The sequence below is a fragment of the Theropithecus gelada genome, chromosome 11 (genome assembly GCF_003255815.1).
Source record: "Theropithecus gelada isolate Dixy chromosome 11, Tgel_1.0, whole genome shotgun sequence".
NCBI lineage: Eukaryota > Metazoa > Chordata > Mammalia > Primates > Cercopithecidae > Theropithecus > Theropithecus gelada.
The window spans coordinates 48,729,578-48,745,400 of record NC_037679.1 but is presented as its reverse complement, the minus strand read 5'-3'; the positions used below and the strand labels follow the sequence as shown (position 1 = coordinate 48,745,400).

Genomic DNA, 15,823 nt, shown 5'->3' with positions numbered 1-15,823 from the left:
CCTAGCAGTGAGATTGCTGGATTATAAGGTAATTTTAGGTTTAACTTTTTGAGGAACTGAAAATTTTTTTTAACAGAGCTACATCATTTTACATTCCCACCAGTATCCAGCATTATTTAAAAATAATTTTTAAATATATTTGGCAGGCTTTTAAAATAAGTCAAGCCTAAACTGGGAATATGTAGCAAAACTAAGAATCCTGCAACAGTTTGCTGACAAGTTGCTGGTATCAACACTCTTAACATATCATCTCCTAGACTAATGTAGTGTTTCTCAACATACACAGCTGAGACTCCCATAGTAATCATCTATGGAGCTTGTTACATCAGAAGGGCCCTGGATCCCACCTTGTATATGTTGATTCAGCATCTCTGGAAATGGGGCCCCCAAATCAATATTAGAAATGCTAAAGCATGAGACTCATCAACCCTAGATTGCTGAGTTCTTGAAGGCAGGGGAAATATCTTAGTCATCATTGTGTCCCTAAGGGCCAAACATACAACAGATATTTAACAAGCGTATACTTAAATGAACTAACACTGTAATCTAAAGCCTACCTGTTTAGTTGTTAGGTACCATATTCAATAAAATTAAACTCAATCACTAGACAACTAGGGAATCTGTAATTAAGGTGTGTAGCATACCTTTGATTTGCATAAAACACGTATCTTACCAGCTGTGCTCTATCATGCCTTTTGATGTAGCTAAGGATCTTTACACTATATGTAATTTTCAGCTCAGAACACACCTTGAGGCAGGGTTAAAAAAAAAAGGATATGGACTTGGAATTAGAAGAACTGCCTGTGTGACCTCTAAGACCAATATCTAGGAATCAAGTTTATAACTTGGAAACATTGAAAACATTTTGTAATTCTACCAACTACATTGTTTGACTGAAGCACAAATGATACTATGTGTGACAAAGTCTGCTGTAGAAAGGTGGTCTCATAACAACAACAAAAAAACCAACAAACCAAAACCATGTTTCCAAGTCTTCCTAAAGACTTTAAGTATCCAGCTGTGTAAGTTTAGTGGTCTAAGGTATACGCAAATCAGCAAATGAGATTGGAAACATATCGCAGAACATTATTAAGTGTATGCACGACATTTATTCATTCACTCATTCATTCATCACGCACATCCAGCATCTATATCAATATCCCGCAGGGCACTGTGTGGAAAACAGTGGTTAAATAAATTCAAATCCGCCCTCCGGGGATTTAGTTCCTTTTAGTATATTAATAACTAGCAAGCTGCCCCACTTCAAAGCTTTACGTCAACAAAATAAGCGGTAGGGGATCACCTTAAACGTCACGGGCGCTGTCTCTTTAAAACATAATAGAACTCTGATTGCATCGATCACAGGCTCACAACTCCCTTCCATTCATCGCTCTTATTCCCGTCCTGGTTACTATCCCGCGTCCTGACGTCAAACCACAGGGAACGCGAGCGTTAGTAAACATGGCTTTGGTGTGTAGCCACAGCTGAACCGGAGCATCCCTCCCGTCCGCTCTTTACAGGGCTGGCGGTGTCTCGGGGCTCGGCTAGCCATGCTTGGAGCGCGGGGTTTGACTGGGCCGCCGTTGTTGTAGTGACCGGGAGGCGCTGCCGCTCTGGGCAGACGGTTCCGGGAGCCGCACGGTCCCCTCTCCTGCCCCATCCCCTCCCCTCCCCTCCCCGAGTTCCCCCACCCGCAGGAGCCTGGGGCGGACCACTCCCCCCCGATGGCCTCAGCCACGGTAAGAACGGGTTGGAAGTGCGGGGGGATCCCTCCCCGGAGCCTGTCCCGCCGGCTGCGGAGCCAGGTCCGGGCCGAACCCGCACCTGGCGGGAGATGGAGGCAGGTGTCCGCAGCCGGGTCCTGAGCCCCTTGTCCCGGGGCGTCCGTATCTCACTCTCTGCCACCGGGGCGGACGGAGTGCAGAAACCAGACCCAGCTCCCGGGCGCTCTTCCCCGAGTTCCGGAGCTCCGGACTGAGCCGGGCGGTCCCACGGCCCCCAGAATTCTTGGACGGTTTCCGTGGAGCGCCTACGTCAGAATCACCTGGGAAGTATTTAAAAAAAAAAAAAAAAAAAAGTACCAAAGCCGAGGCGCATCCTAGCACCTGCCTGCCCTGTGCCAGCGGGCGGGGCCCGGGAACGTGCATGTCAAAGGGGCCACGGCTCCTACGATGCGCTGGACTCTGGGGAGCGCGAACAGAGCGTTTTGCCGGCCCTGCGGGGAGAGCTGGCGCCGGCGTCTCCCTGTAGCCGGACTGGGCGCCGCGCCCGTGGGTGGGCTGCTGCCCGGCCCCGCCGCCCAGCCAAGCCGCCGCCTGGGTGGCCATTCCCAGGCCGGACTCCAGGGGAGTGGCAGCGTCGATCCCGGCCCCCAGAATTCGAGGTCTGCGGCGGCTTTCAAAACTTGACAACTTTCCTTTCCAGGAGGACCCCGTTCTGGAGCGTTATTTCAAAGGCCACAAAGCTGCGATCACCTCCTTGGACTTCAGCCCCAACGGCAAGCAACTCAGTAAGTCTTATTCTTGTTTTGCTTTTGTAATGAGACAAAAGTTCCACGGGCCGGAAACCTTTCCTCCTGTCCGGGCAGGGTCCCTAGAAGAACGGCTAGGGGCCTGTATGGGGGTTGAGAGCACCCGGAGACGAGGGCCCAGCGCGGCGGGGCGCAGCTGGGGCCCCCTCGGCCATCCCGGCCCCCGGCCCGGCCAAGAGTCTCGTATCCAGCAGTCTAGGCCTGGCGGACGACTTTCGCAAACTAACCACCAGGAGGAGTGAGTGGGTAGGGGAGGGGTTTGTCCTGGGCCCGGGAAGGGTGGGGTGTTGGCTGGAGAGTTCGTGAAAAGTTGTGAGCCGAGCAGGAGGAAGTGGGGAGAGAGGAGTTGGGCCGTGCCGGAGGCCGAGGACCGAGAGGGCTGAGGTGACCCCTGGAAAGCCCAGGTGGCTGGAAAGAAGCCCAGCGCCTGCATGAAAGGAAGAACCTGCCGGGAAGTACCTGAGCTCGAGCTGTGGGTTCCGCCGCCCTTCCCCTGCATGGTGGCTGGGTGGCTGCGTCTGCGCCCCAGCCCTGAGAATCCGGATGGCGGTGAGGTGGACTTGGGCAGGCAAGAGCTGCCTGCTGCTGGCGTTTTTAACAGTGGCCTATATCTTCGTGGAGCTCTTGGTCTCCACTTTTCATGCCTCCGCAGGAGCCGGCCGTGCCAGGGAGCTGGGGTCAAGAAGGCTCTCAGACCTCCAGAAAAATACAGAGGATTTGTCTCGACCGCTTTATAAGAAGCCCCCTGCAGATTCCCATGCACCTGGGGAGTGGGGGAAAGCCAGCAAACTCCAACTCAACGAGGGTGAACTGAAGCAGCAAGAAGAACTCATTGAGAGATATGCCATCAATATTTACCTCAGTGACAGAATTTCCCTGCATCGACACATAGAGGATAAAAGAATGTATGAGTGTAAGTCCCAGAAGTTCAACTATAGGACACTTCCTACCACCTCTGTTATCATTGCTTTCTATAATGAAGCCTGGTCGACTTTGCTCCGTACTATTCACAGTGTTTTAGAAACTTCTCCTGCGGTCCTTTTGAAAGAGATCATCTTGGTGGATGACTTGAGTGACAGAGTTTATTTGAAGACGCAACTTGAAACTTACATCAGCAATCTTGATAGAGTACGCTTGATTAGGACCAATAAGCGAGAGGGGCTGGTTAGGGCCCGTCTGATTGGGGCCACTTTCGCCACTGGGGACGTCCTCACTTTCCTGGATTGTCACTGTGAGTGTAATTCCGGTTGGCTGGAACCGCTTTTGGAAAGGATTGGGAGAGATGAAACAGCAATTGTGTGTCCTGTTATAGATACAATTGATTGGAATACTTTTGAATTCTATATGCAGACAGGGGAGCCCATGATTGGTGGGTTTGACTGGCGTTTAACATTTCAGTGGCATTCTGTCCCCAAACACGAAAGGGACAGGCGGATATCAAGAATTGACCCCATCAGGTCACCCACCATGGCTGGAGGACTGTTTGCTGTCAGCAAGAAATATTTTCAGTACCTTGGAACATATGACACAGGAATGGAAGTGTGGGGAGGTGAAAACCTTGAGCTGTCTTTTAGGGTGTGGCAGTGTGGTGGCAAATTGGAGATCCACCCGTGTTCCCACGTGGGCCATGTGTTCCCCAAGCGGGCACCGTATGCTCGCCCCAATTTCCTACAGAATACTGCTCGGGCAGCAGAAGTTTGGATGGATGAGTACAAAGAGCACTTCTACAATAGAAACCCTCCAGCAAGAAAAGAAGCTTATGGTGATATTTCTGAAAGAAAATTACTACGAGAGCGGCTGAGATGCAAGAGCTTTGACTGGTATTTGAAAAACGTGTTTCCTAATTTACATGTTCCAGAGGATAGGCCAGGCTGGCATGGGGCTATTCGCAGTAAAGGGATCTCTTCTGAATGTTTAGATTATAATTCTCCTGACAACAACCCTACAGGTGCTAACCTTTCACTGTTTGGATGCCATGGTCAAGGAGGCAATCAATTCTTTGAATATACTTCAAACAAAGAAATAAGGTTTAATTCTGTGACAGAGTTATGTGCAGAGGTTCCTGAGCAAAAAAATTATGTAGGAATGCAAAATTGTCCCAAAGATGGGTTCCTTGTACCAGCAAACATTATTTGGCATTTTAAAGAAGATGGAACTATTTTTCACCCACACTCAGGACTGTGTCTTAGTGCTTATCGGACACCGGAGGGCCGACCTGATGTACAAATGAGAACTTGTGATGCTCTAGATAAAAATCAAATTTGGAGTTTTGAGAAATAGAGCACAACAGCACTTTCGTCATGAGCTGACAATAGCGTCAAGAAAGTCAAAGAGCCTGAAGGGCCTCAGTGAAGATTGTATTTTATTTTTATCAAAAGCCACCTAGCAGTCGTCTGTGGAGCACTGGAAAGCTGGGGTTCATTTTGGTATACCACACTGAAACTGGGTACCCAGAGTGCTGCTGTTTAATATTTCACAGTGCCTTACTTATATGGGTTGTTTTATATAAGAGCTTTGTCAATATGGTCTCTTCTTAAAAGAAGTTGACTGTGAATTGAAACACACAAGACATTTAAGTGCCAGACTTAAAGAATGTAAAGGTCCAAGTAAAATGAGGTATGATTTATGTTGATGGGTAAGTTCACCGCACATCCCATTTTTTAACAAAACTCACAACTGTGCAGTTGGAGCTATTGCTATTTTCATTACATAGAATTTGAATTTCTTTTTCAGCCAGCACATTAAATTTTAGATTTTATTTTTAAATTTTTTTTTCTAATCAAAAAGAAAGAAAATTGAGCTTAATGCAAAAGGCCTGGTTTTAGAGATACGTGTAATTGGAAGAGGGCATTTGTGAGTGTGAGTTTGGAGGCCTTTTTAACATGCAGACGTACCCATATCTAAATGAAATGGGGAGATATTTACATTCCATACTTTGTAAACTTGAGCTATTGGACTTCACTGATCTATATATTAATACCTCAAATTCCTCTTGATTTGTAAGCTGTCCTCTCTGTGAACGTGTTTGTGTGTGCAGGGCATTTTCTGATTGCACTTCCTTAAGTTATGAATGTACTAGAAAGGGACTCATTCCGAATACTATGCCTCCCTTTGTTAATGCTTAATCATTTAAAGTAAACACAATTGAGGCCTCTCTGAAGTTAAACCCAACTATGTTTATTAAAATGTGTGAAACTGAAAGTGGGCTAGGTTCTGCCAAGGCTGTGGAACTCTCCTACGAATTCTGCTGGTCAGGAAATTTAAGAATTTATCTTTAAAATGCAAGGAAAAAAGACTGCCTTGGCAGTTGTGAATGCTGCTTTCCGTCTCTAGCACCGAGCCTGGCACTTAAGTGCCCCTTTCAGTAAATGGGTGAATGAATGACTGAATGAATGAATGGCTCAGCTGAGGAATGTGACTTTGGTCAAGTTATTTGATGTGTTTGGGCTTGGTTTTCTCATCTGTAAAATGTGGGTGCTGAATTGGATCTTAAATATCCCTTTCAGCTCTGAAATGTTGATTATACAGTATATTCTTCCCAGATTCACTCACTGTACAATCTTTACAATACTTTTTATCTTTTTCACTTTTGACATAGGTAATGTTGTTGAGCAGTTGAGCAATGTTCAATCCAGTTGTGAAGCTGGAGAAGAGAAATGGGTTTTAAAAATTAAGTGAGCTGAGGCCGGGCGCGGTGGCTGACACCTGTAATCCCAGCACTTTGGGAGGCCAAGGTGGGCGGATCACGTGGTCAGGAGATCGAGACCATCCTGGCTAACATGGTGAAACCCCGTCTCTACTAAAAATACAAAAAATTAGCTGGGCGTGGTGGTGGGCACCTGTAGTCCCAGCTACTCGGGAGGCTGAGGCAGGAGAATGGCGTGAACCCAGGAGGCGGAGCCGAGATCTCGCCACTGCACTCCAGCCTCGGCAACAGCCAGACTCTGTCTCAAAAAAAAAAAAAAAAAAAAAAAAGAATTAAGTGAGCGGAACTCACCTGAAGTGGTTTACTTCTGTGGGTTAAGAAGTTTTAGTCAGTGTTTATAGTCATTTCATTTTGATAATTGTTGAACCAATTTTGTTTTTAAAACCTTTAGACTCTAAAAGTAATATTTTGACTAAGAATATAAATATTCCCAAAACTAAATTATTCGGGAAGTAAACACTTTTTTTTGAAGTATTTTTACTGGTTTTATACCAATATTATATCCAGAAATCACAGGATGAATTTAGAATTAAATCTCAATTAGTACACTTTGGCCTAGATTTATGAAAAATGCATGCTTCATAAAGAGTCCACTGTATTCACGAGTAAAGTTGCTTTTAGTGTTTACTTGATGACTTGGAGAGTAAGAATTTTGCAAAATCTGAATTAAGGAAATTCTTTAGGATAACCATTTGAAAAAATAAAATTGCTATGCAATCTTGAATATTTTCTCTTTTGCCTCGTAAAATGAAAATGCATTCATAGTTTCTGTAAGTTATTTAGCAGCCTTAAAGTTTATCAACGAATTGTCCAGATTCCACATGCAGCATGCTTGACCCTGCATTTAATTTAAGAAGGGTTAATAATAATGCTCTGAGTTTTTCAAAAGGGATTCTCCTAAACCCACCCACTTCTCTTGCCCAGGCTGCTTTTTAAAAATACTTTTTTATTTTTTACTTATTTTAAAATTTTCTCTTTTTATTTATTTTTTTGTTTTCTTGTTAGCCCCCTATTATATGGGATAACTAAAATTGCTATATTTTGAAAGTACTTACTACATTATTTTTATTTTAGTATCTTGATGCTCCTATCAAAAGGGAAATGAGGCTTTAAAAAATAAAGTACCTTAATTTTTTATTGACTTTTTGCCCTAAATTGCTAGGTGTGACCCAGCAATCTTTTAGGAAGAGATTTTACAGTGGTGCTTTATTTATGTCAATAATCCAGTATAGTTAGGTTGTTCATTCCTCATGAGTGCATAACAGAAAAGCGGGACTGTCACATTTTCATATTTAGGCACGTTCCAATTTAATTCCAAAAATACTCTGTAATTCTACATTTAAAAAAACTGATGCCCTAATTTGAATTTATTAGTACCAAAGCTCTCTTGTTGTAGACAATTAAGAGTTGACCTTTTAAGTTAATGTATATACTTAAAAACAGTTTTAGGAAAATATTTGGTAGACAAGGAGTTTCAACTTTAAATGTTCACTGTGTCATTTAGTGTCCAACTCTATGGATACATGGACTATCTAAATAGGCGTTTTTAGTCATTAAAAAAAAAATCTAGTTACTAGGAGGATTTCTATCACTCAAAATAACTTGTTTGTAAAAGAAAATGTGTTTACTTACCCATTAGTAAGTTCCTACATATTCATTATATGATGGCAAATGAAACTTTTCTAGGATGAAGACAGCTTATTTTTAAGTTGTATGGTCTTAGTTGGTTTAGGGTCTCAATTTTAATTAATAAAATACTTGGTTTTTATTTGCTTGTCCTTTTGAATTCCTGTTTTAATAATTTTAAAATGAGCACAAAGAATGTTGAAGTTCAGATTAATCTCTTCTGAATGATGATTTTTTTTCTCTGTGACGAGTTGTTTCTGACTTTTTTCCTTTTGTATTTGTAATGTTGATTAAGACATAAAATAAAAAGTGCGCCTGATTATTTTTGCAAATAGATTGTGATTATTTTAGCCTGTGGGAACGTACTCCTGTGTATATATTTATAATGGCAATGGAAGTAAGTTCAGCTTGCAGTTCTTTTACTTATTTGAAAATTCAGACAGTAGATATTTAAAAAGTCAAAATTCCCATATTATTTTACAACGTGTAGTTAATCAGCAAGTATTCTGAAGGGGTGTTAGTACTATTATTTTATTAACTACTCATGAGCAAACTAGAAATGATCAGGGATCTCTGGGGCCCACTTGGGCCACTATAAAAGGAAGCAATGGGCACCTGGACATATTAGCACCAATTTCACTACCCTGGGTGGAAAAGAAAAATGTCTGTCCTCTGAACAACAAATCCTCATATTTCCCTGGTCCATAAATGCAATTCCCTTCCACCAATGGCATGTCTCTTCCTCTTTAGTGATTCCTAAATCCCTATACCCCTGTCTCTCCCTGGCCAGACACACTGCCTGAGAATGACTATTGTAGGGACTCTAACATCAGATGGTCTTATAGCTGCATTTAGCATATATATAGGTGACTTAAACATATTTTCACTAATTTTTATACACTTAAAAGTTCCTGCAAATACTTGTATTCTAACCTTACTAAGTGACTTGCAACTCTGTATAAATCACTTTTATCTCTCTGTGTTTCAGGTTCACGAGTACAAAAAAGACTGGAAAATCCATAGAGACAGTACATTAGTGTTTGCCGGGGTCTGGGAAAGGGAGGAATAGAGAATGCTAACAGAGATGAATTTTTGGCAGGTGGCGGGGGTAGGGGATTATGAGAATGTTCTGGAATTAGTGATAAAAGTGCAAATGTTGGGCAAAACACTGGTGTACTTTAAAAGGCTAAATTTTATGGTATTTAAATAATATCTCAGTTTTTAAAAAATACCTCAGGTAAAAAAGCAGGCTGGAGAATTTCAGATGTCTCAGAAAAGATTTCTCTTTGCATGCTAGACCTCTTTGCATGCCTCTGTGCACGCTAGACTTTAGAACAGGCTAGTAGGATTTAGTATTTAATAATACTTGAATCATTTTGTAATTTGCAGAATTAAGAAAGTTATATATATGAATGAATCAGTCTGCTTAGTGTTAGGTGGGGCTTGGAAATAAGTTTATGTGGGAGGTTTTCCTAAAATTTCAGAGAAACTTCAATAAATCCTTTTGGACAGGAGGTGCAGATTACTGTAAAAGGTGAAACAAGTTCCTGAGTTGTATAGTTGTCCACAGCAGAAATGAAAATTAGAGGGCACATGTCTTCAGGACCTCCTGAGGCTGTGTCATGTTAAAAAAAAAAAAAAGAAAAGAAAATTGGAGAAGTACTTCTAACGTAATAATTTTTGGGATACTACTTTTTCATTTGTGCCAAGCTTTATCAATCTTCCAGGCTGGGCTAGGAGTGATATCTACTGCAGGCCAGCAGTGTCTTTGGGTGTCTGGTCACCATTCTAATCTGTCTATTTGCATTTATCTAATCCTGTTCAAAAGGGGAAGAGGAGGCAGTCTATTTATTTACTACTCCCTTATTTAGTTAAAGCTACTGTATGCCAGATGCCATTTTATGCTCTGGGTTTACATAAAGAGGGGAAGAAAGCAGATGTGCTTCATGAGATGGTATGAAGAGTTCATGGTCCAGTGGTGGAGACAAATATTAACAAGTAAACACAAATCCATTTGTCAGTACAACTTGATGCAACAAAGGAAAGTAGTCAAAGCTGTGAAGGAAAGGAATAGTATGCTGCTGTTTTTTTTTTTTTTTTTTTTTTTTTGAGACCAAGTCTCACTCTGTCACCTAGGCTGGAGTGCAGTGGCATGATCTCGGCTGACTTCAACCTCTGTCTCCCAAGTTCAAGCGATTCTCGTGCCTCAGCCTCCCAAGTAGCTGAGACTACAGGTGCATGCCACAATGCCCAGCTAATTTTTGTATTTTTAGTAGAAATGGGGTTTCACCATGTTGACCAGGCTGGTCTCGAACTCCTGACCTCAAGTGATCCACCCACCTCAGTCTCCCAAAGTGCTGGGATTATAGGTGTGAGCCACTGTATCCAGCCATAGAGTGCTTTTTAAAGGGAGGATAACAGTGGAGACATCCTTAAATTTATGGGGTCAAGGAATACTTCCCTGTGAAAGTTAGATTTAACTGAAGACCAGAGGAGAAGTTAGCTAGGTAAAGACTAAAAGGAGAATAGCATAGGCAAAGACCAAGGCTGGGAAAGAGCTGTCCTAGATCAAGAAAGTGTAAGAATGCCAGAATGGGTAGAACCTGGTAAACAAAGAGAGATGAAGCTGCAGGGGGAGGCAGAGACAGCTTCGGTAGGGCCTTGAAGCTATAGTGGGTTTAAATGGTGACCCTCCAAAAGATGTGTCCATGTCGTAGTCCTTGGAACCTGTGATGTGACCTCATTTGGGGGGAAAAAAGTCTTTGTAGATGTAAGTCTGCAAAGGATCTTAATGATTATGAGATCATCCTGAATTATCTGTGTGGGCCCTAAATCCAGTGAAGTGTCCTTGTAAAAAACATACTGAGGAGATAAGAGGAGGCCATGTGAAGCCAGAGGCAGAGATTGGAGTGACACAGCAACAAGCCAATGAGTGCCTAGAGACACCAGGAGCTGGGAGAGGGAGGGAATGAGATATCCCCTAGAGCCTTTGGAGAGAGTGTGGCCCGGTCAACATCGTGATTTCAGGCTTCTGGTTTCTGGAACTGTGAGATAACAAATTTCTGTTGTTTTATGCCTCCAGGTTTGTGGTAATTTGTTACAGCAGCTACAGGAAACTTGACATGTTTTAGGATTTTGTTCTGAGAGTGGTGGAAATTGTTGGAGGGATTAGTAAGGGAATAACATGATTTGTACCTCAAAAAGACCACTCTGGCTACTATACAGAGATTGTACTATTAGTAGGGAAATCACTTAGGGGGATTATAGTAATACCAGCAGATGATAGTGGTTCAAATTAGGATGGTGGTCTTCAAATTACTGTGATGGTCTGGGCAAGACAGAAATTTGGGAATTATTAGCATACAAATGGTATTTAGAGTCATGGGAATGAGTGAGATCACCTGGGAAGAATGTAGAGCAATGAGAACAAATACCCCATGTCTGAATATTGAAGATATCCAACCTGTAGATCAGAAGAGGAGATAGCAAAATAACCTAAGAAAGAATAATCAGAAAGATAGGAGGGAAAGCCATTATAGTAGGGTTATCATGAAAGCCAAGGTTAGGAGTGGGGTAGAAATGTTGAAGATAGAGACAATATTAAATTGTCATTAGAGAGAGTGGAGGAAGAAACTAATAGAGAATCATGCACTGCTTTGGAGTATATAAGACTCATATAAACTTAGTTATCATAAATGTATAGTGTTTCCAATCTGTTTGGGGGTTGGGGTGACCAGCAATTCTCACTGGTATAATTACGATCTCAGAAAAGGCAGAGTGCTTGGGATTTTTGCCAGGGGAATTTGAAGGAAGGAGGGAGAGTCAAGTGATTGAATGTTACGTGTATGAGGGGGATTATAATTGAATAAGGAGAGAAACGAAGGTTATACATTGGTTAGTGAAGTGAAGATGGTGAGAAGAGAGCCTTAATGGAGAACATGGGTCTGGATGAGAACATGGGTCTTGGAGTTCTGGATGAGATGGAAGTGAGTGAGTCATAAGGAAAGCAAGTTGTCCTGGTGGGTTGCAATCAGAGATTTGAGAAGTGTTCATGTTCTGCTGGTGACAAGATTTTTAGAATGAGCTGCTGAGGAGGCAGGAGAAAAAAGGTCTTTGGAGAAGCCCTATTTTCCCCTTGGTCTGAAATGTTCTTCACCACCTCACCCTTTATTTGGCTGACTCCCTGTCCTTCACACCTCCACTTAAAATGCCCCCGATCATTCTATCTAACTTAAGATTCCACCTCCACACAAAATAAAGCTTCCTGCTTTATCTTTCATACCTCTTAGCACAATTTAAAATGATTTTAAATTGTGCACAGTGGTGCATGCCTGTAGTCCCAGCTACTCAAGGGGCTGAGGCAGGAGGGATACCTTGAGCCCAGGAGTTTGAGACCAGCCTGGGGAACATAGCAGGACCCCTATCTTCAAAAAATTAATATAAATAAATAAATTAATTAAATGATACGTTTGTCTGCATTTCCACTTGAATTTGAGCTCCTCAATTAGAGATTTCTGTCTGCTTTGTCACTTAGGACTCCCCGCTTTTGCCACAATGCCTTACATATTGCTGGGGTCATGTATCTGTTGAGTTAATTCATAGTGCTCAGAGTTGAAATGGAAAGCAAGACTGTGACTGAAGTAGGTGACACGTGAAAGAGAAAATGATTGCTGCTTGAAAGGTGACAGGTAACTTGGTGTCCACAAGCAGAGTCAAGGTTTAAGTACTTAAGGAGGAAGAGGGACTTACAGAGAGGAGGATGTGAATACAAGAGGCATCATCTAGTGGGTGTTGTGGCCCAGTGGTAAATTTTGAGGAGAGAAGGCATGGGTACCAGGGTCAGCTTAAGGGGATATCCATAGCATTATGGGAGTGAAAGTTTGCACAATGATTGATGACCAGAGAGGCTTGAGGCTTCAACTTCTGGTCATAATTAGAGGAAGCAGGACCTGAAGCATAGTGGATTTTTTCTTAGTAGACTCTTAGAAGGTAGGATATACTAGTCTGTTCTCCCACTGCAATAAAGAAATACCTGAGGCCAGGTGCAGTGCCTCATGCCTGTAATCCCAGCACTTTGGGAGGCTGAGGCAGATCACCTGAAGTCAGGAGTTCGAGACTAGCCTGGCCAACATGGTGAAACCCTGTCTTTACTAAAAATAAAAAATTAGCCAGGTGTGGTGGCACGCGCCTGTAGTCCCAGCTACTCGGAAGACTGACGCAGGAGAATTGCTTGAACCCGGGAGGCAAAGGCTGCAATGAGCTGAGATCGTGCCACTGCACTCCAGCCTGGATGACAGAGTGAGACTCCATCTTTAAAAAAAAAAAAAAAAAAAAAACCTGAAACTGAGTAACTTACAAAGAAAAGAGGTTTAATTGACTCAGTTCTGCAGGCTATACAGGAAACATGGCTGGGGAGGCCTCAGGAAATTTAACAATCATGGCGGTAGGCGAAGGAGAAGCAGGCACATCTTACATGGCCGGAGCTGGAGGAAGAGAGAGAAGGGGAGGTGCTATACACTTTTAAACAACCAGATCTTGTGAGATCTCACTCACTATCACAAAAACAGCAAGGGGAAAATCTGCCCCTATGATCCAATCACGTCCCGCCAGGCCCCTCCTCCAACACTGGGGATTACAATTCAATATGAGATTTGGGTGGGGTCATAAGTCCAAACCATATTATAGGGGCTCTTAGGTTTCACAGGATGGGTGGAAAGGTGATGAGAAGGAAGAGGATGAGAGAAAACAAAATAGCCTTTGAAGTGTTATCATCCCCTTTTATGGTTGCAGAAGCTGAAATTTCAGTAACTTGCCCAAAACTATAAAGCTAGTAGGCAGCAGAGCCTAGCAGTTGTCCCCAATCTTTTTGGCACCAGGGACTGGCTTCATGGAAGACAATTTTCACAGTAGGGTTCACACTTCTATGAGAATCTAATGCCGCTGCTGATCTCACTGGAGGTGGAGCTCAGGCCTTAATGCTTGCTTGCCTGCCGCTCACCTCCTGCTGTGCAACCCAGTTCCTAATAGGCCACGGACCAGTACCAGTTTGCAGCCTGGGGGTTAGGGACCTCTAGCCTAATAGAGTCTGGTTTGAGTCTTATTCCAGAACCATACCCTTTTCCGTTAGGCCAGTCATCCCTTTCCCAGAGGGCCACATTCACATTTAAACGAACAGTAAAAGCCTTTAAAAGTATTTTCACATGGTTTGCAGAATCTGACCTGTACTTTAGAAGTTTCTGTTGAAAACTGCATAATTTTAACATTGAAGTTGTTACTTCCCCCACTTTGTCCTTCAAGGTTATCCTGTCATTGATTAAATCCTTCTGTAACATGTGGTTTGCTTGTACGACAAATGATAGTAAAGAACAAGGTAATCTTTCCTTTTTTGACTGAATAGAAGCAAACTGAAATTCGAAACTTTTTAGTTACTTTCCCTGCAGTGAAACCATAATAAAAGTTTGCCAAAGATTTTTTTTTTTTTCAAGTTCTTGATGGCAGCCTATGTGGTACTTTGTGGAGCTTCTCCTATTATAGCTTAAAAAATTACTAAACCTACAAAAGCTGAAAAATTACAAAAGCTAATTTAGTGTAACACTGAGAGGTAGTAACAGAGTACATTGTTTCTCAAATTTCAGTGTGCATCAGAATTCAGTGAGAAACTTGTCAAAAATTTATATTCCCAGGTCTCACCCCAAATAATGTGTAATTTACTAGAAATACGTATTTTTAACAAGGACCCCAGTAACTCTGATGGAGATAATTCATAAATTCCCTTGCTTTGAGAAGCACTGGTTTATTGGTTAAAAGCCTAGGCTTTGGAGTCTTGTAGAAGTGGGTTAAAAGTTGAGCTCTTTTCACTTTTCATCTATGTTACCTTGACCAGTTACCTAACCTCACTAAGCCTCATTTCCTCTTCTGTAAAATAGAGATAATGATATTTATCTGCCTTGTTGTTAGGATTAAATAAAATAATACTTATAAAGGTGCCTAGTCTGGAGTACAGTGATGCAGTCACAGCACACTGCAGCCTTGACCTCCTGGGCTCCAGCCGCCTGCCTCCCTCAGCCTCTGGAGTTGCTGGGACTACAGGTATGCACCACCAAGCCCAGGTAATTTTTAAAATTATTTGTAGAGATGGGGTCTCGCTATATTGCTCAGGCTGGTCTTGAACTCCTAGCCTAACATAGTCCTTCTGCCTTGGCCTCTCAAAGCACTGGGATTACAGGCATGAGCCACCATGCCTGGGCTTGAGACTTGCGCAGTATTGAAAAATACTAGACCCATAGTACTAATTCAGTAAAGGTTTCTGTTGTTATTGCTAGTCTTCAAAGACGTGAAATTTGAATAAATTAAATTCAATTTCTTCGGCTTGTCATTACTAAAGATTACTTTTTAAAGCACCCACAGCTCCTTTAGACCCAGCTTATACTAGCAAGCTAATTACTTAGTATCAGCTAGAAAGCAAATATGCTTAGTTATTTCCTTATTCAAGGCAAAGGGATTTTAAGTTAGTGCCGTCACTTAATTATATTATTATGCAGTGCTTGCATGGTACAAACTACTTCTGACCGTATTACAGTATTAAAGTTTGTCTAGTCAAGATTGGAATATTGTCTTTTTATTGTACAACCGTTTCCCTCACTTCCATCTAGGTTTATTGTTGTTTTGAGACAGTCTCACTCTGTCACCCAGGCTGGAGTGCAGTGGTGTGATCTCAGCTCACTACAGCCCCTATCTCCTGGGTTCAAGTGATTCTCATGCCTCAGCCTCCCAAGTAGCTAGGACTATAGGTGCGTGCCACCAGGCCCGGATAATTTTTTGTATTTTTAGTAGAGACAGGGTTTCACCATATTGGCCAGGCTGGTCTCAAATTCCTGGCCTCAAGTGATTCACCTGCTTTGGCCTCCCAAAGTGCTGGGAGTACAGTGAGCCATTGTGCCAGGCCCCATCTAGGTTTATAG

At 42.6% G+C, this 15,823-nt stretch overlaps 1 protein-coding gene across 3 annotated transcripts in view; it reads left to right on the top strand.

Moving 5' to 3' along the window:
* Positions 1 to 1,299: 1,299 nt before the first annotated feature.
* Positions 1,300 to 15,823, top strand: part of LOC112634842 (POC1 centriolar protein homolog B) — a 102,251-nt gene continuing 87,727 nt past the window's right edge. For 2 of the 3 annotated variants that reach the window (XM_025402704.1, XM_025402703.1), the window contains exons 1-2: positions 1,300 to 1,739; positions 2,425 to 2,509. In XM_025402704.1, the coding sequence (XP_025258489.1) occupies positions 1,725 to 1,739; positions 2,425 to 2,509 (100 nt within the window). In that variant the 5' untranslated portion in view covers positions 1,300 to 1,724. Of the gene's footprint in view, positions 1,740 to 2,424; positions 2,510 to 3,182; positions 8,195 to 15,823 lie in introns of those variants that run through there. The other variant, XM_025402702.1, reaches the window with a different exon arrangement.